The 20197-nt window shown below is 37.0% G+C and overlaps 3 protein-coding genes across 5 annotated transcripts; 2 read left to right on the plus strand and 1 right to left on the minus strand.

The window, feature by feature from the left end:
• The first annotated feature begins 2856 nt into the window (after positions 1–2856).
• LOC113282915 (pre-mRNA-splicing factor CWC22 homolog) lies at positions 2857–9434 on the plus strand. 2 transcript variants are annotated; one of them, XM_026532021.1, is made up of 4 exons: positions 2860–3137; positions 3348–4186; positions 6829–7855; positions 8170–9434. In XM_026532021.1, exons 2-4 carry the CDS (start codon positions 4109–4111, stop codon positions 8730–8732), a joined length of 1668 nt encoding a protein of 555 aa, XP_026387806.1. In that variant the 5' UTR covers positions 2860–3137; positions 3348–4108; the 3' UTR covers positions 8733–9434. The 2 variants fall into 2 exon arrangements, with proteins under 2 accessions (XP_026387807.1, XP_026387806.1); XM_026532022.1 differs by having other exon boundaries at positions 2857–4186; positions 8245–9434.
• Positions 9435–12145: 2711 nt separating this feature from the next.
• On the plus strand, positions 12146–16590 carry LOC113282917. Of its 2 annotated transcripts, none has more exons than XM_026532024.1 (10): positions 12146–12334; positions 12426–12498; positions 12589–12777; positions 13280–13461; positions 13568–13742; positions 13844–14049; positions 14865–14990; positions 15099–15190; positions 15556–15764; positions 16078–16590. In XM_026532024.1, the coding sequence occupies exons 1-10, from the start codon at positions 12268–12270 to the stop codon at positions 16127–16129; spliced, it is 1371 nt and encodes a 456-aa protein (XP_026387809.1). In that variant the 5' UTR covers positions 12146–12267; the 3' UTR covers positions 16130–16590. The 2 variants fall into 2 exon arrangements, with proteins under 2 accessions (XP_026387809.1, XP_026387810.1); XM_026532025.1 differs by having other exon boundaries at positions 12147–12334; positions 15556–15769.
• LOC113282916 (GTP cyclohydrolase 1-like) lies at positions 16570–19665 on the minus strand. Its single transcript, XM_026532023.1, has 2 exons — positions 18921–19665; positions 16570–18143 (listed from the first exon to the last, which is right to left on the minus strand). The coding sequence occupies exons 1-2, from the start codon at positions 19132–19134 to the stop codon at positions 16927–16929; spliced, it is 1431 nt and encodes a 476-aa protein (XP_026387808.1). The 5' UTR covers positions 19135–19665; the 3' UTR covers positions 16570–16926.
• Positions 19666–20197: the final 532 nt, after the last annotated feature.

A 20197-nucleotide genomic window follows, 5' to 3' on the forward strand; every position in this document is an offset into this window, starting at 1 on the left:
TCTTCCAAGGATGTTTCAATGATTGAATGAGAGTTTTAGAACTATTACCAATGTCTGGATACAACACAATATGCGTACCTAGTATGCGAACTGTCAAGTACTAGTTCAGGTCTGGAACTCTTGTTTGCGAACTGCGTTTGCGAACGGGTTTACCTGTGATAGGTTCAGAACTGTGGTTTGCGAACAGTGTTTCCGAACAACAAGACTAGGAAAGTACGGAACTATGGATCCCGTACTCAGTTTGCGAACACTGCGGTTAAGTTCTAAAATTTGTAAGTATGAAAACTCATACTCATGAACTCGGGTTCATTTACGAACTCAGTTTGGGAACTAAAGTCCCAGGAACTTTAATGAATCAAGGTATGCGAACTTTCTTTGCAAACCGCGACATTATGGTCATGAATTGGTTCTTGTATAAGTACTTTGTACAATTACAGACCAAACCGAATATGTTTCAAATTGTTCATGGATATTTCTATGAGATAATGAACATTTGAACAACTCTCTTAAAACGCACTTAAATTCATTTGATTATCTATCATGGTCGATTGATTATCATATCTGACCTAGAAGTGTTAGATGAATATGGCTAAGCTAAATGTGTTCATATGGCTAACTTCAGTTAACTATTATTCGGCCAACTTTTTATACACATTTAGGTACGGTTCACCCATATCTAAATATATGTATACTTAATTTGTGTGGATCAAGCTAATACCATCTAACGGTGGAGATTGATTGCTTATTTTCTAAGCAAACTTAGCTTGAATATTAAATCAGGAGTTCATCTAACGATGAATATCAATTGCTTTGTTACTAAGCTATCTTAGCTTTGATTCTAAGCAACCTTGATTTGAAAGACTATATAAGGGTGAACTCTAGCATTTGGGAAACCTAATCCCGACACTCTCGTGTGTCCTAGTTGCAAACTAGAGTCGATTATCCATTAACCTAGGTTTACAGTTCTTCTGAAAACCATTATTAGGGTTAACGACTTGAAGACTTCATTTGGGATTCGTGAAGCCAGGTCCAAATATTTTCTCTGTAGTTGTGTATCATGATCTTACTTTTTCTATCGTATTGAGTTTAGTCTTCTCTAAGATTTTCTCGTGATTTATCTCCTATAGGTAAGATATAAAAAGTAATCACAACAGTTTATTCGTCTCAGACTCTTGTGATTCTGTAATAACTTCTTTTGTTAATAATCATTTATGTTATTGTGAGATTACTAATATGTCTAGGATGCTATTCGGGTATAAGATCGGATTATTAGTTGAGTTTCCTGTTCACCTTGAGAATAAACTTGATTATGGGAGACAGATTTGTTTATAAGTTTTCGACTTTGGGTCGCAATAACTCTTAGTTGTGGGTGAGATCATCTAAGGGAATCAAGTGCGCAGAGTCTTGCGAGATTCAAGAGGTGTAAGGAACGCGACCGTACCTTAATCGGTGTGAGACTTGGTTAGGACTCAATTACATTCCAGTCCGAAGTTAACTTTTCGTAGGCTAGAGTCTGTAGCGGCTTAATACAGTGTGGTGTTCAAGTCTGGACCAGGTCCCGGAGTTTTTCTGCATTTGTGGTTTCCTCGTTAACAAAATCTGTGGTGTCTGTGCTATTTCTTTTCCGCATTATGTTTTTGTTATATAATTGAAATATCACATGTTGTACGTAGTTCAATCACAATTGATAAATCCGACCTTGTTTGTTGGATATGACTTGATTGACACTCGACCATTGGTCTTTGGTACCATCTGAGTTATTCTGATAACAATCAGGTTCACGGATTTCTATCTGTCTGATTTACTGATTGTGTTGAGAAAGAGGTAAAGCTCTTTAATGTATATCCTGATTGAGACTATGTAACTTGACGCTCTCAGAATTATATTGGAGCTTAGTCCATACAGATTGCCGAACGAAATAACAGGGTGTGGTTGTTGTACCCCGCGTTTTCAGCTTGATTTTTTTTGTACTGGGCCTAAACTCATAGCTTCATGAGCCTGACATTTAATAAGTAGTAAAACCAAAAAAAATTTGGGATTGGGAAGAGCTTGGGCCAGGGTAAGCCCGTCCTCGAATCCACCAATTTTCTTGGTTCTTTATATACCACTATCTTGATATTTTTGCAGGTGAAAAGTCATTACTCCTTTTTTTTATAAAAATTCTAAACCGAAATATAACGATTTACAAAATTTATTTGGATAATTTTTCTCTAATTTTAATCGATTTCGAACTATGATATCCAATCATTAAAAGAAATTAAAGAATGATATCTGGACCTAACAGTTGACTGCTAAATACCTTATTTGACCTAACTTGTTTTACTTTTCTCATAACATAAATCTTGATCTCCAGATAGACGGTCGATAACAATTAACAACCAGAGTGATTATAAAAAATAAAAAAGAGTTACAAATTGATTTCTGCTGATCTACACTTACTTAATCAAGATATCATTTCTAAAATTTGAATGACTTACTAACAAAATCAGATTTCGCCAAAATCAATTGTATATATTCTTCTAAAAAATTGTTGTTTCAACATTTTCATATGATTAATTAAGTAGTTAACCATCAACTATCATCAGTATCACAACGAACTTATTTAGAATCTCATCTCTCGATAAAACACCAAATACCAAAAAAAACCACAAATATCCGTTCTATTACAAATTTTATCTAATAATAATCTCATGCATATCTTCACATCACATGTATGAGTCATATCCCACAAACCACAATCAACCAAGTGAACGATCCGATCACTACAAATGTACATTTACACACTAACACGTGGAGTATGGAAAGTATAATGAGATGGCCAAACTCAATTCTCCACGCATGTGCTTTCAGTTTCTAGGGCTTCTTCTCTCCTTCTGAATAAACAAATTCGAGCATCCCACCCCCCTTTTTCAATCTCAGTCTCTCTATAAATACCCAAAGGCCATTACCCTTGTAGTCTTCTCTTCCCTTCTCAGGGGTGTTTTTGACAAGCAGCAGAAGAGAGAGAACAGAGAGATAGAGAGAATTCATCATCACTGCGTATAACTTCCGAACCCATATATATCAATCAAAAAGGGGTCTGAAGAACAACAACAACATTAGAAAACCCGAACACAGAGATTTTTTTGATTATAGAGGTAGCGGGGGTGATTCATTCTGAAGATCTTCACAAAAAAATTTAAAATTGATTAAAAAAAATCGTGTTTTTTTTTTGCACCATTTGACGTGATTTAATCGAGGTTTAGCGTTAATTTCATTGGGTTTTTTTAGTTAGGGTTTTGGTAGACAGTGGTGTGAGTTTTAGCTTGATTGTGTTTATTTTATTTTATTTTTGGGAATTTTTTTAGGGTTTGGGGGGCTGGCTGGATCGTCTAGCTGTATCCAACTTGTGGTTTTATGAACTGTTTGGGTCAAAATCGGGGTATTGAATAAGGAACTCAATTGGATGATTATTGAAAAGTATTGTTGTTATTCTTCAGACTACTGTATTCAAGATCGGGATTGGGTTTTGGGTTCTAAAAGTTGGGATCTTTATACCAGTTTTGGATTTTGAGTCTGGGGTATGTTTTCAGACTTTGAATCTTGTTATTAGAAAGAGAGTTAGAAGGAGATGGTAAAGATTTTGCCCTTTTGGTCATGGAAGAAGATTGCACTTTAAAATTCAGTGAAGTTTTGGTCGATTCAGAATTGAGTTTTTACAGTGATTTTCTACAAATCTGGAAATGCCCATGACATTGGTGATATTCCTATATCGACCTACAAGATCAGAGTTTACTAGTGGCTGTTCTTCGTCGCTTAAGAAACCGTTTGGATTGACTTAAGTTTAGTGTAATTTTCATTCTTAGAGTAGATAGATTTGATTTGTCTCGGTGTGTGAGTTCGGTAGTCGAATTCGTTGAAAATTCTGAGTTTACTTCTGTGTCTCTTCTTCAGTATAATAAGGAAGACAAAATTGAGAGTCTTATTGGAACTGGAAATGAGTGCGGGGACATGGTGCATGGACAAGAGCAACGTTGGCGGTTCTGTATCTTATTGGTACTAAACCTAGGTGAAGATTATTTGGTCGTCAAGGGAAACCCAAAGAGTGTTGATTCCTGGATAACCTGCAATGTCTCGCTGCTTTCCATTTCCTCCACCAGGATATGAGAAGAAGACTAGACCTGACGATGTAGAATTACTAACAAAGGTGTACTTCAATTTCCCATTAAATATCTTTGCCTGTTTTAACGCATCTGCTGTTGCTTATTTATCATGATCCCTTGGTTAGTCCGTGGTACTTGAAATCTTAATTACTGACTACTCTATACCACTTAATTCCCGAATGAATTAGATAATTTGTGTATGATTCAGGACTTAGTGGCCTTACTGATTATGTTGTTTTGTTAATTAGACTATGTGTACATGTCTTGATTGCTTGGATAGTCCTCACCAAGATGTTGATTTGTTGGAGTTGCAATGAGTGAAGTTTCTTGAGTGTTTTCCCTTGATTGAGTTTTGGAGGTTGAATGCTTATGCAGGTCACCGTAGTTACAATATTACCTCCTCATAGGGATAGACATAATTTGGGGTCTGAATGTATGAAATGATCGTCACATAATAGAATGGTAACAGTTAAATGGTCGTTGATTAGATAATGGCTTACTGTATCTGTACGCTGTCATTTTGAATTCAAGATTGATTTTAGTTGTTTTGAAATATAAAAGCAGCCCAGGTAGCAAAGTGAAACACCTTCAACTCACATAAATGATGTTACAAAATCGTTTCTGCAACTAGTCATGTCATATCTGTAAAGGCTATACCTGCAAGTATTTACTTGAGATTTATTTTGTAGGATTTCTTAATAACTTCCTGAGAGCTGCAAATTATTTCTAATAGCGAACTGTTATCTAATTGATTTCAATGTTTTCGTGCTTCATTGTTGGATTGTTTTGTTTGTTCTTAAAGTGATAATTTTACGGTACGTTCTGCTTTTACAGTTTATATTGCGACTGTTGCTGCATGATTATTAGGTCACACAGGAAATCTCGGATATATCTTCTGCACATATCCCAAGATTTGTTCAATGCTGTATATCTAGGTAGCCAAATGATCTTATCATTATTAGGAAGTTAAAAATTGTCTGGAATTCTGTTTACCAGTGTACCAAGGCCCTCCTAATATGCTAATCCACCTTATGGAGTTCTGCTTTATACTTCTTAGTGTTGCTTAGGTTGAAATTCACATCTGGGTCTCACATTGTATGCTCATGGTTTGCTCTTTTTGTCTAGCTATGAATCACAATTCAAATTGGGTTTCTGTTGTTCTCTCAATTTTGTTTACATTGCCAGCTGCTAATTCTAGATATCACCAAGGATGTGAAGTGGCATCTAAGACCCTTTCTTTAACTAGTTGGTGATCCAACCACGAGTGGTTACAAATTGTTGAGGGCATGGAGGTGATTCCACATATTAACCATTGAAACATATGGATATATTTTGGTCACTGGACTGGTGCACATCATTCCTCTTATTTTTTTAGTCTTCTTCTTTCCTAATTTCTTAAGCTCATGATTATAATGAAATTATAGGATGATATCACCAATCCACTGTAACATGAGTCGTTTTCAATTCTTTCTTGTTGTAGGTGGTTAATCTGTTGCCTGTGATATTTACACATCATCATGGCACATTCAAATCTCAGACATAACTCTGACCATTCAGTTTTTTGTGGGAACCATGCTTCTTGATTTACTCTGGTTTTATTTGATGTCCAGAGAATCAAGATTTGTTTCGAGTCATTATGAATTATGATTCATATCAGAACACTTGGTTATTTCCTAATTGACTACAGTACTCCATCAAGAAGATGTCTTATTTGCACTTTACTGCGATAAGGATCATCTTTTCATATTTGTTCATCCAGTGTTCCTGACACCGTTGTGAGGAGAGGATCATCTGTGGCATGTGAATGGTGTTTGCAGATATAGTCTAGTCCATACAGTAGATATAACTGCTAGTACTTATGTATTGGAATGTATAAGAATAAGAATTTGCATCAAAGGAAAATCAGTAGAATTTCTTGATTTACCAAGGTCAAGCAGTCTGATTAAAATGCTTGAAATTCTCTTGTATGCCACAGCATTCAATGTTCTGGGCAGATTGTTCATGATTTGCAATAATATTACGTGCAATCGATACAATACATGGCAAGAGAGGAGGAGATCTTGTTTATTAGATATGTTACATGTTACATAGGTTTAAGCGTCTATATATAAGCTATGAGGTAAACCCTGGTTACATATAACTTATATATCTAATGAATGAGATCTCTTCCTCTCTTGGCTATCTCTCTGATCTTCTCTATTTTAGTTTTACCACCTCAAATAGAAAAATGTCACGATTACAGTTTATTACATTGATTTTATAGTTGTCATGTGTACATTACCATGTAGCAAATATTGGATTATCAGAGATGACTGCTGTTCTCATTAAGTAATATAATCGGATTGTCTGGTTTCATGTTTTTGCTACATGAGGATTGCTACGTTTGAGTTCTTTCACATGTTGGAAAACTTCTGTGTTTAGAATCAAGTTAATGTTTCACTTATATTTGAAGTGATCAACAGTAATGAAATAACGCATGATTCTTGATTTCATTGTGGATTTGTTGTGTGGATTCATGTGGCTTGGCTTACCATTGCGTCCTAAGTCTTTCTGAAGCATGCTTTCTTATGTCTATGCTTGTAGTATAATACTGCAACCTAGTTTCATTGCATACAGTGGTATATATCATTCATATGGAGCAATTTGTGTTTTTCGGCTAGCTTTTTCTAACTGTTATGCTGTACAGGAGAAGCACAAAGAGAAAAAGCACAAGAAAGACAAGAAGGACAAGGACAAGGACAAAGACAAGGACAAAAAAAGAGAAGGTAAAGAAAAGAAGGATAAAGAGAGAAGCAAGGATAAACATAAAGAAAAGAAAGATCGGAAGGACAAGGACAAGCACAAGGACAAGGACAAGAAGAAGGATAAGGATGGAGATAAAGATAAAAGCAAGATCTTGGCTGAGAAGAAACCTGAAGGGATACCCGAGGGTCACGTTGGAGGGAGGCCAGCTGAAAACTTCCAGCAGACGTGGGAGATTAAGAATCCAAAATCTGCGGACGTTTTGGACAGGGGTATTGGTGATGAAGAGAGGCGGACAGGAAACCACATGGTTGAGACTTTCAATGGGAACGATAAGTGGTGCATTGAAGGAATTAGCAGAGTGGCGGAGAAGGATTTTGAGAGAAGAGGTGAAGCGGACAAGAAAGTTTTTAGTAAGCAACCAGATGTGCAAAGAAAAACAGATGTGGATGGATGGACTGGTGGTGCAACGGTCCAAAGTTTCTCCAGGTTGGACCAAAAAGGAACAGGGAAAGATAGCAATGTTGATAAGGGCCATGATAGAAAGGGTATTGGACAGAGGAACTTTGATGGGAAGGCAGTTATTGGAAATGCAGTTGTCCAAAACTTCACCACCGGAACTAATGAAAAGAAAATCGAAGGAGTGGCCAGATTGATAGACAAGGATGCTGAGAAAGTGAAAGAAAAGAGTAAGAGCAAGGGTTCTGATGATAAACATAAAAAGCGGGAGAAGAAAAGCAAAGGAAAGGACAAAGACAGGGATAAAGAGAAAGAAAAAACTAAAGAGAGGGAGAAAGCGAAGGATAAAGGCGGTTCATTAAATAACAAACAGGATAAATTAATAGGTAGTGGCAAAGATATTATTGATACCCTAAAACCCCTGCCATTGCCAAAAGACATCAATAATGGTGCTAGTATGGAGGGCAGTTCCAGGAAAAGGAAGGAGCCAGAGGCAAATGGGTTTTTACATGGTGAGTCTTTTGCTTTTACTGTACCATAGATGCACTGGGGCATCCTAGGCGTCATTCAGTGGGTGACAACTTGAGCTTCTTGTGCTCGATGAAGCCAAGTGCCGCAGTACATCTATGATGCAGTATTTTTATCCATCCCTTTTCCTTAACCTGCATTTTTGAGCTCACATATGTTAGTTCCTGATGTTCTTGGTATGGGTTAACATTGTTATTGCAGCATATATGATGCCTTTTCATATATAATATATGCTCTGTTAGCATCTTATTAGATTACTGGAGCTTTTATGCTGCATTTGTTTTGAATTTTCTTACAGAAAATGAAAGTCGGCCTAATAAGTTGCTGAAACCTGTGCTTCCCGTTCACCCATTCGTGGAGAATGGACTTCCAGAAAATGAAAGTCGGCCTAATAAGTTGCTGAAACCTGTGCTTCCCGTTCACCCAATCGTGGAGAATGGACGGAAGTTGGAGCCTTCTCAAATTGCTACCCAGGGTGCTCCTGAAATTAAGCAGGGGCCAGGCAATAACCTTAAGGTGGACAATAAGGAACACAAGGTTAATGGTTTAACAGAAGCACAGCCAACTTCTATTAATTCCACAAAGTCCTCACTTGTCAGTTCACATGCTAGTGAGAATGGTGTAGCATCTACAAAACCGCCACATCCAGACGCCAAGTATTTAAGCCAAATTCTTTCGATTCCTAAAATAGAAGAATGGTCTGATTTTGATGACCAGGATTGGCTGTTTGGTGAGAACACTCAATTAAAGAAGCCCCGTGGTGGATCTTTTGGGGTCGAGGAGAGACCGCAAGTGTGGGCAGAAGCTGTACGAATAGAGTCAGCTGATGTCTGTGCTTTACCGTACGTCATTCCTTACTGATCGATGTTCAAAGAATAGTGGCAATACAGTTATCTTCACCATTCCTCGGTGTTGTGGTAAGAGGGAGCCAGTATACCTACCTTTTGAGCAGGTAAAGCAACATCAGGGTGTCAGGATGGTTAGTTTCTCCCGCTGCATTCTCTTGTCATATTCCCTGTTCTTTTCAGTTATCAGGTATGAATTCCATCGACCTTCTATTGCAATAAGTATTGTTTCGTGACATTTGTCATGAAATTTGCTTTTATATGGAATCATCGTCATCATATCTGTCGCCCACAAATTGTCTGGAAGTTAGGGTCAAGTTGGATTAGGGAGCGGGCTTTTGCTTCCCGATCTGTGTAAGTAGTAACCAATTGGGAACACTCTCGAAGTGATCCCTGGAAGGATAAATGTTACATACTCCAAAATCAAGTCCCTATAGCAAAGTTGAAAGAAGGGGGAAACATGATTGAAAAGGGGATGCCTAAAGCTGGTGGCAAAATTTTCATATTTCTCTTTTATGTAGAAGCTTTTCTAAGATCTCTTTAAGTTTAGATTTTCAGAAAAACTCGAGTGGTCTTTGCTACACTACCGACACAATTTTGATTTGTATCATATGAATCGTTAATCAGAAAAACATAAATTACAGTAGAGTGAAAAGGAAATCCCCCAAAAAAAGAGTAAGGTGCACTCTCATTCAATTTATGCCGTTGTCTTTGATCAGTTTCGATCTTTTTAGTATACCTCGTTTTTTATTCTTTGTCCTTGATTCTTACTGACATAATCTACTGCAGAATTATGTATTGTTGATTCTAAATACTGTATACATTGTTGACATAGATTACTTAATACATGGAATTAATCTCATCACTTCTGATAACATAACTGTTGTTTCTTAGCTGTATGTTGGAGTGAATAGACATGTTGTAAATATGTAAATACCTTCCCATTAACAAGGAAAGGAAAATTGTATTGAAAAATTTAAGCATTTGAAGGAAAGATAAACAATCAAACTCTTTTTTGTAGTAAAATTTAAGGGTAAGTGAGGTGTTGTACAATTCTTTCTGTTTGACATCCAATTGAGCTAGGTAATATGGTGTCTGCCATGCATTTAAGCATTGTGAAGTTTCCAACTACCCTTGTAAATTTTCACATAGGAGAACTCTTTGGAATGTCAGGGGAGCATAGATACCAGGTGGAATTTTACCAGGATGTTATCCTGACAAACTGAGAATAAACAGAAAAAAAGATATGGTAAGACAGTTTTTCAAAGCTTAAGCTTTCTCCTGAACTTTAGATTCGGCAGCATTATCTTTGAGTAGAATATAATCATCTGAATGGGAGTTTTCATACATACTGAAAGTGTAAATTGGTTTTTGGGTTTATTAACAAGTTACTTGGTGGGTCTGTTGTATTTAGAGGCAGACTCGAAATCATTTCCAAGGTCCAGCCATTATATTTGAATTGAATTTTGAAACAAAATCTAACAGTGGTGCAACTCCAAAGCAGGACCTTGATATTTCAACTTCAAAATCCCTTGTAAACTTGCCATCACAAAGCATTTACCCCCGTATGATTGAAAATCAAATTTGGAAGAATACCAGGCTCTCTTCAATTACTAACCATTGATTTTTATTCTTTTAGCCCTAGAAAGAGATGCTTGTTTTAAAGGGTGTTTGGAAACTAAAACGAAGAAATCAATCCCACAAGTCAGAAACAAAAACAATTTAACTATTTTACTTCTAGAAATTATTCAAAACTGTGTACCCAAAAACTAACTTTTCATTCAATAGAATTTAAAAAAAAAAAAAAAAATTTTTGTAGATAATCAACTGCTGGATGGCCGACCATACAACTGAAAGTCCTACGCATCGTTTGGAGAAAGCAACAGATTATCTCATACAGTGCAACAACATTTGTCCCAAGTTTTATTCCTGTGTCAAGCGCAGGAGGCTCATATCTCTAAACACTCGAGAGATTTTCAATAGTCTTGTTGGAATTTATGCTAATCAATTCCGCTCACGGTGGCGTGTGTTTAGAGATGTCCATGATGTATTTTATCCGCCTGCTACTGACGTGACTGCAGCATCAGAAACCCTTGCCAGAGTCTACATTTCACATTGGTTCGTCGACTTGTACATTTCTATCAGAGATGCCTGCAATTGTAGGAAAGACGACAGGTTACTCAACTGTGTACGATGCATTCTTGAGAGAATTAAATGCTTCCATAAGACCTACAGGCATCATTGGTACAATGGATAATTGTATATGTATTCCAGTTATTGCTCACAATTCGAAGATCGACAATCCTGAAAACCCATTTGCTATCAATGGCTTCATTCTCAACTTCAACTTTTTCTATGGCATTTTGACTGCAATGCAGAGGAGGAAAACTGGATGGAACATGTCTGTACTATCAACTGAAGCAACTGGTAGACCTTTCTGGTTACTAGACTGGCACAACTCTGACGAAGTATGTGCATGGTTTCCTTTTGGGGAAAATTTCAATTTTGAGGATGTAACCTTAGCTTACATTGTTGGAGTACCATGTACTCCTAATCTTGGTTATACAGATGTAGACGAGTGGCAACCAGCTTTGCCTGACGAAGACTTCAACAATATCGACCATCGCCGCTACAGTCGCATACGGTTGCAAACGTACTTTGGAGGATATGAAGTTAGAACAATTGAAAGTAAAGGACACACATGGACTATACCTCACCCATGTCAAAATGTTCTGACAAAGGAAGGAGTAGGTATCAAGCGTCCACGTATTGAGACGAGCACAACAAAGGATCTTACTTCAACACCCCCTGAGCAGCAGATGGCGGATTCAGGTGGTTCTGTGATGAAAAAAGAGAGTATGGTTAGAATCACCGACTGGGTGTACTTCTACCGCGTCATATTGAAGTTAACTGATGAATCAAGATCAAATTGCTTGTGGATGATTACCATGGACAAAGCTTCTTCTGCCGTGAATAGATAAATTAGTGAGTCCTTGTTTTAGTTTAACCGAGTCTACTTGAAACACTGAACGATAAGTTCAGGTGAACAAGTGTGGCCGCTGATTCTGCACAGTGTTCATCTAAACAGGCTTATATCATATAGCTAATCAGTGAAAACTTGTCATGCCAATGAAGCTTCTTCATTTATGAGCTTATCAGATATTTTTTCTTTTCTTTTTTATTTTTTGTTATGTAGAAATTTCTTACATTCATTATCCATTAAAATACAAAACGCTAGGTTGAAAACTGCAGCAGGTACAGTTACCTGCGAATGACTTCTTGGCAACTCGCGCATAATGGCTTTCACAATTTCATCTTGTTGCGGATATACTGAGATCCCCTTGCCTTGGCCACTTTCGTATGGTGGGGGCACATAGCACCAACCGGTCATGATAAGATAAAAAAAAACACTTACGTGTTGATAGAATCCAAATAATGAATTAGTAAACGCACCACGTAAAAAGCTTCATCGAGCATCTTCTTCAATAAATGTCTGTTTTCCTCGATCCTAACTCTCACTGGAAAACTAGTACCTGAACTTGGATTGAATCATGGGCGGTGGTGGAGATTGTAGTGAGGCTTCTTCTACCTCCTCCTCTTCTTTCTCTCTTCTTCAAGGTGTCTCTTTGACTCTCTCTCTCTCTCCTCTGATTTTTTTTCTTTTCTAGAAAAAACACTGATAACCACTTTTTTTTTTTTTCATTTGCAGAAGAAGAAGTATTGTTGGATCAAAATTTGGATGACCCAATTCAATTCTCATCACCAAATGACAATACCCAAAGGTAAAAAAAAAAGAACATGTCTTTTTAGCTTCCGTTTCTGTAATTCTACTAATATTGAGGATTTTAGTGTTGGGGTTTTGGATGGTTTAGTGATGATATGGGTGTTAAAGAAGGGGATGGACTGGATTTCTGTCTGGGTTCTTCTGGTTCTTTGAGTTCTTATGATTTTGAGATTCTAAAGATGAGAAGATTCAAAGCTTACCAACAAATCATGGAGAATTACAATAATTTACAGGACCAAATTGGAGGTTTGAAAGAAGCCAAAGATAAAATTATTAGGTATTGTGATTCCTCATTTTATAACTTTGACAAGCTTTATTATGTTAATTACACGATTTGAGTTCTTTGATTGTAGAACTTAATGGTTCCTATGATGTTAGCTCTTGTGGCATTTCTAAGGTACCATTTGTGTAAAGTATGGTCATTTTTGACTTCTTAAGCAGTTGTCGGAGTTTCAGTTTGATGCAATTTAGATTAGAATCCAGTGATATCCTTATTACATGCATGCTGGGTGTCTCGGCTTTAGACACCTATTTTCTTGTTTAGAACTGATTTATGTTCTATGTACTTGGAGTTATAACAACATGACTGATTAAAGGTTTAGGGGTTGCATGAAATTGAAAATTTATAAAAACAAATGGTCATCGTTTTGTGCACTTGCAGTTACTTAGAATCTTAGATCTGAGTGTGTTTTCCCAATGTGTAAAAAGTAGTCGTGTTTTTGGATGTGGTAATGAATCCTTTCTTGGCTTTAGAATTAAAACTATTAAAATTCATGCAGCTACAAACCTGGAGCTTGGGTTGAAGAGGTTGCTGGTTTGGAAGTGAGTGATTATGATATACCAAAGACAACGACCCTTATGTTAATTGGCCCAAAGGGATCCGGAAAGAGTAGCCTTGTGAATAGAATTTCGAGAGCCATTGGGGAGAACAAGTTTACATCGGAGAGGGCTCAAGTATCATGTGAGACTTTTTCTTTCTTCTGTAGTTATTAATTTGACTTGTGAAACCTCTGTCTGTTTAAGCTGATGGGTTGTGAAAGATTAGTTGCCTTTTTTAACTTGTGTAGATAATTCATCGGTTGGAGATGGGACCTATTTTCTTCACGAATATATGGTACCCAGAGGTTCCACTTCTTTTTGTTTGTATGACACGCGGAGTTTATCAGAAGATTCATGTGACAATTCTGAAATGCTTAAAAATTGGATGATCAATGGTGTTCATCACGGCCAACTAGTTATCAGGTTATTTTGCTAGCCTTCACCTTTTAAGATGAAGGTTCCTGTTTTTATTTTTCCTAGTGATATTATTATTATTTCTTTCGTTTGGCAAATTGATAAAACAGGGATTCGGATGCTTCAAGTGTGAAGGAGAAATTGAACCACAAAGCACGTGGTTCAGGCTGGTTTTATGGAGTGAGGAGGAGGGTTGGCTTCTTTATTTTTGTTGTCAATGGACTTGCAGTTCTGAAATCTATGGAAGATGAAGATAACAAGAAGTACACAGACATGCTTGCAAAGACTTTCAGCTGCCCTTATTTGTCATTTAAAGGTGTTAGCTCCTCGTCATCTTTTGAAACTTCCTCGTTGTTCTTAGAGTAGTATATATTCGTATAGCTGCTTTATAATTGTATGGTTTTCCATTATGTCTTTGACTAGTTAATCGCATTTAGGATTGCTGTAGTTGGGATACCTCTCTGTAGGAGTTTTTTCTGTAGATCTCACGGAAAATTGACCTGTTCTCATTTTGATGGCATCATTTAGCCCTAGATTGATGAAGTCTGAAAGGTTATACATTATCAAGAATGCTGCTTAGGGTGGATAACCATCTCCTAAAACATGCCAAACTGTGGTCTTATAATCTGATGAAAATGGGGTATGCCAGTTGAGTGTCTCATCTGTTAACTATGACTTATCTGGTATGGGATTCCTGGACCGCTAGGGTATTTGTGGGGATTGTTCTTACTACTACCCCTTCACAGAATCTTTATGCTGGCCTAAGAAGCAAGAGATATATTTTTACGTCCCTGAAGAATTATGAGAGATGAACCTCCAGTGCACCACCTCATTTAAAGTCAGTATGTCGAACATATTAATGTTTCCTCAGGCTAGCATGAAAATGGATTGAGGTGTGGATTTTATGGAGATGTATTCGAAGAAAGTATCAGAAATAAATAATCACTAGAATTGAAATTCATTTCCCTATAGAGATTCCAAATAGTGAACTCGTCCATTTCACCATTGTTGTTGTATTTTGTGTTTCCAAAAATTTCACAATATGGCATTTGAGAGGAAAGATTCATCAAGTTTCAATGAGTACATTCTATCCATAGGCTCTTATTGTAGCATGCTGCTTCATATTTGCAGATGATAAACCTGTTGTTGTGATCACACATGGAGATTTTCTGTCACATTCTAACCGTGCTCGTATACGCGTGCATTTGGGAGAGTTGCTTGGCATTCCACCGGATACACAAATTTTCGACATTCCAGGTTATTCCTCAAAACTATTCACTTTGTTTCTTTTGCAGGACAATGCTATTCTGACAGCGGGGAAACCTTGAGACATTGAATACACCTTGTTCTTTATCTTGTTTGCAGATAACTGTGATCCATCTACTGAATTAGCAATAGCAGACATGTTAAGATATTCCCTTGAGCGTGCTGATAGAAATCTTCCTCAGAAACGCAAGGTGAAACCTGTTTCTCTAATGCACAAAGTTTTTGTAGATATGTTTCAAGTATGAATTAGTAATGCTCCTTTATATTGTGCCGCCTGTTATCTACTTTGTCTATATATTCGTACCATGGGATTCCCGGAAGAGTATCCAGCTTTTGTGTCTGCAATAGTATATTTTTGAGTAAAGTAAACAGATGTCTAAAGTGATTAGTTAATGTAGCCTTTCAAAATCGTAAATCTTCACTCTATTCATCGAAAAAGAAATGGGAGATAAACATTCTAAGCCCATGATAAATTAGCATCCAGCAAGTGAGTGTTTATTGTTGTTGAATTTTTCTGTACTTTCATACCTAACATGGTTTAACTCCATGAATGCAGGTTCCAGAAATATTTATATTTATCATCATGGTGTGTGTGTTGTGCATCTGTTTATTCTATAAATGGAAAGTTATCATTCTATCGAAGGACAAAATAGTTCGGAATGCAGAGCACTATTCCAGTTATAGCTCAGATTTTTTGAAGGCGATGCGTTACTGGATGTTTAAAAGAGAAGCTCACAGAAACTGGCACACAATGAGGCACCTCTGGTAAGGTTAGAATAGCCTTTCCAGTCTTTAGGTTGACTTCTCTTCTCTAGTGTGCAGTGTTTTTAGCATCTTCTCCAATTATATGTTTTCTTAGTTATGTCCTGCAACTTCTGTTTATATGTCCATCAGAATAACAAAAAGGAAAGAAAGAAAAACAGGTGTGTAAGTAAAATTCTATATAGCTCCAAGTGAACGCTTGTTGATCATTTTGTAATCTTTTGGTGTTAAATAATAGGATTTGGATTATGTTATAAACACAGCTTGGTCATACTTATATTTGAACATTTGAAGAACATGATCCAAATTTGTGTAGGACAAACACAAATTTAAGCTGGAGACTGGAGAACATTAATAATCTCTGTTGAGGCGGAGGCATCTGGTATGAGAATTTAGCTGGAGTGGTTCACCAACAAGGACAAATTACTAGAAATTACAGGAACTGCTGCCCTATGTGCTAGTGATGAAAAGTAAAATTTTCTCTTGGGTTTTTTCTTCAGCAACTGCCTTACGATGAAGCCAAAGGGGAGAAAGCTGATAGTGTCCACACTAATTAATGAAGCATGATAATTCTGCAAACAGCATTGCATGACCTCCCTTGTTCTGCTAGACAATGATAATTCTCCTAATGCAACAATGTTAGGCATAGTTGCAGGCTTGATGTATACCTTGTTGAGAAAGCACAGGCAGTCTTACAATTAGCATGATATATCTCTAATTGTATAATTCAAAACTGGCAGCACCACTGGTTGAACAGAAAATGTAAAAACAGTGAATGAAAACCGTTCTGATAAAGCCGAAGCAGATATGGAACTGAAAACTTCTATTTCATTTCTTCAATGGAGTTTAGTTTACAGTGTACTAGAAAATCCAAGACGAAGAAAAGAAAAAAGTTCTAACACCCAGAATCTCATTATCTTCTGTTTTGTCATTGAATGTTTCAGCTGAACCCAGATACCCTTCGTTGCTGCCTTTAAGACCCTGTTTAGAACTTCTTTATTCAGGTGATGTCACACATTTGCAAACACCAAAGATAATATGAAAAAAAAAAAATCATAAAAAAGAGATTTCCAAAAAGTGAAATACAAAAAAGGGGTAACTGGGGGAAAACAGGTATTGGGAAATTTATAAGGGAGAGGTGGATCGTAGAACTTCTCATTTTTTCTCATGCAGCAGTGGCATTTGAGATAGAGTTGAGAAACACAGCTTTTGCCTTTGGGTCATTTGAAAATCGACCCAGTGCAGCTATCGTTGCTGTACTACTTCCCACTTTTTCAATCCCTCGAGATATCATACAAATGTGGTTCGCTTCAACAACCACCATCACGTCTCCACCTAAAATTGAAGAAACTGTTTCTGCTATCTGCCTTGATAACCTTTCTTGCACTTGAAGTTTACAACCAAAGAAATGTACTATCGACTGCAACACTGACCTCTTAATGGGTTCGACTCCTTTTGAATGGAAGTATCCTACATGAACCACACCGTGAAATGGTAAAAGGTGATGTTCACATAAAGACTGCAGCTGGATGTTTAATTCAGACCGAAATTCATCTTGAACATGAACAGAACCAAAGCCATTCATTTTCATGTTCATTTCCAGATCACATTTCTTATAGTTCATCAGCCACTGCACAAACCGGTGGGGGGTTCCTGCAAGTTCTTTCCTTGATGGGTCTTCACCGAGAGACTGAATCATCATGGATACTGCATTTTGCATGGCTAGAAGCGGAGATTCTGTTTTGCACGATACCCTGTGAGTTAAAGGATTTTTTGGAGCGGAATGACCATTGCAAACAACGTCAAGAGGTCTATATGGACACCAATGATGATTGATTAACGTTTGGTTACGAGCCTTTTCAACATCTACGCCTCTAAACTTCAGAAGAGAGACAAAATCAGCCCAAAAATCTCCGTTTTGGTTCCCAAGAATTCCTGAACTTGAACTGACCAAAATTTTCTCCCATCCTTCCATGTCATGTTTAGAAGAATTGGAATTAGGGCTTGCGCTATTAAGCTCAGCTTCAGGTGAATGGATGTGCCAACACTGGAGGACAACCGCGACACCATCTGGTCTGATTCCGTTTTGCAAACCTGAACATACTTCATCTGCTAATCGCTGTGGACTTTGTAGCCTTTTCGCGAAGACATCAGCAACCCTAGAGAGTTTGCTTAACCCCACAACTCTTTCTTCAGATGGAACATATCCAACATGGCACTTAACTTGGAAAGGTAGTAAACAAGATTCACAGATTGAAAATAGGTTGAGGTCTCGAACAACAACGAGCCCTCCTGCACCTCCAGCAAGGCCAACTGCCTTATCTAAACCAGCTTCGGGGAACAAAGCACCTTGGACAATATCCTTTACGTTTTGTTTGTAACCTGGAGAAAACAAAACCAAATGAAAAGATGTAGTCAACACTTGAGTGACATCCTTGATATATATCAGCAGTCCAGTCTCAATGAACTTAACAGTTTAAGATCAGATTTGAGACAAGTACCGAACTTAGAGGCACCTTCTGTAATGTCTTTCAAATTCTATCTAAGACCTTGACTTATTATAACTGTCCTGTGCCAATAGGCAATAACAAAACAATCAAATGTTCAAAATACAGCTAACCTTGGCTTGAATTTTTTGTAAAATTAGCCTAACAGCTGACTCAAAGTTTAATGACAACTTTCGTTAATTTGCCTAATAAGTGTAAACATGTCTCCACTCTCGCAAGGTATTTGCAGATTATTATCAGCAAATCAAGAATAAGACTTCTCACTATGTATCTGGCAGGTAAAAACCAAAAATTTACTCATTTAACATGCTTCTTAAACCTTTTATGCTGCTTTGCACCTAATAACAACATATTCCCAAAGTTATAATACAAACAAAAACAGAACATATCAAGGTACTTACCTAATTGAGTTAACAATCAAACATTCTTCTGACATTTAGCAAATGAAATTCAATGAAATTATGGACTGGTTATAGTTTATGCAAATCACTAGATATGATGCAAAGTGCCAGAGTGAGGCCAAACATATCTACCACCAACCAGACAACTAAGAAATCTGTATCAACAGTGTGAGATCTATAAATGTATGTCCTATCAATAGATATCATATGGAATCCTAATGATTAAGAGAGGATTAGAAGCAGCAGCAGACCTCTGGTTCCTTCTGTAAGTGCTTTAGCAACACGGAGTGGAGTTTTTTTAAGACCTTCTCTATTGGAATCTTCTCCTAATCCTTGTAAAAGAACTTTGACAGCTTCTTTAATGTTTCTAATACTCTCTGATTCTTCTTCCTTAAAACATTTGTTAATTTTCACTCCATTGTCTTTCAATTCTCCATTAAAATGCCCTTCATCTAAGGCGCCCATTGACAGACACCAAATCCCCGCTCTCAATTAATCAAAAAAAGCTTCCAAAAATCCAAACCCACTTCTAAAAATCGAAAAAAATTATTACTTAAAAAGATTTGAGAGTATGGGGTATTGAAAATGAAAAAAACAAAATTGGTTGGCAAAATAACAAATTAATAAAGAATATAAGAAACCCAAAGAAATTTTTTTAAAACCCAGGTTTGAAATAATCCTAGATTCAGATTCTGAATGTAATAACCCGAAAAAGGGAGGGAAAAAAGTGAAAGATTTGAGTGGTTTTCAGATGGAGGAGAAAAACAGAGAGCGGATGAAGCCTTTTCTAGATTGGATCAAGTGGCAACCGCCAAGATGGATGATGATGATGATGAGGAGGAGGATAAAAGATGAACAGTAGCTGATGTTAGTGCAGACGACGGCTCTCAAATCCTCTTCTTCTTCTCAGGCATAAAAGAGAGAGAGAGAGAGAAAAAAGTGAGATTGGATTTGGATGGACGAACAGAGGAGGATGGGGACGTAAGGCTATTATGTATTCCTCTTGAATTGTGTGGACTGGTTTTTTGGTTCCTTATTTTTTCTGAAAGAATCATGTTGTTGGTTGTGGGTGGGGGGACCGGACCGTGAAGATTGCTTTTCTGTACGTTTAGCAGACTAGATCCGGTTTGGTCAATTCGGTGTACTTTTTGGTATGTGCACATAATATTACTTCCCTTGCAAATCTTTTTTAGGTTTCATTTTGGGGCCACCATGTTGATTGATTCTTCTCATGTACACAACCTTTGTGATGATCAGCTTTTATGATGTCTATCACCATTGAATGATAGTGGGTAAAATTATGGTTTGGTGATTTTTGACTATGATTAAATCATTTTTAAGGTATTTGGATATCAGAACCAGAAATCAATTCCAGAAATTAAAAATAACTTGCTTCATAATTAAATATGTAACGTCTTTGGATAACATAAGCAGAAATATCTTGTTTCGCAAATAGTTCATGTTTTTGTTTCTATAAGTCGTTCTTAAATTTTATACTCGAACTTAATTTTTATTTTTTTTACTTCTA

The sequence above is a fragment of the Papaver somniferum genome, chromosome 5 (assembly GCF_003573695.1).
Source record: "Papaver somniferum cultivar HN1 chromosome 5, ASM357369v1, whole genome shotgun sequence".
NCBI lineage: Eukaryota > Viridiplantae > Streptophyta > Magnoliopsida > Ranunculales > Papaveraceae > Papaver > Papaver somniferum.

Excerpts from the sequence above, each read along its gene's own strand:
- LOC113282915 (XM_026532021.1), top strand. The coding sequence starts at position 4,109 with ATGTCTCGCTGCTTTCCATTTCCTCCACCAGGATATGAGAAGAAGACT. Across the intron at positions 4,187-6,828 it reads ATGTAGAATTACTAACAAAG|GAGAAGCACAAAGAGAAAAA; the intron begins GTGTACTTCAAT and ends TATGCTGTACAG. Across the intron at positions 7,856-8,169 it reads GGCAAATGGGTTTTTACATG|AAAATGAAAGTCGGCCTAAT; the intron begins GTGAGTCTTTTG and ends ATTTTCTTACAG.
- LOC113282917 (XM_026532024.1), top strand. The coding sequence starts at position 12,268 with ATGGGCGGTGGTGGAGATTGTAGTGAGGCTTCTTCTACCTCCTCCTCT. Across the intron at positions 12,778-13,279 it reads GCCAAAGATAAAATTATTAG|CTACAAACCTGGAGCTTGGG; the intron begins GTATTGTGATTC and ends AAATTCATGCAG. Across the intron at positions 13,462-13,567 it reads GGAGAGGGCTCAAGTATCAT|ATAATTCATCGGTTGGAGAT; the intron begins GTGAGACTTTTT and ends TAACTTGTGTAG.
- LOC113282916 (XM_026532023.1), bottom strand. The coding sequence starts at position 19,134 with ATGGGCGCCTTAGATGAAGGGCATTTTAATGGAGAATTGAAAGACAAT. Across the intron at positions 18,144-18,920 it reads ACTTACAGAAGGAACCAGAG|GTTACAAACAAAACGTAAAG; the intron begins GTCTGCTGCTGC and ends TGTTTTCTCCAG.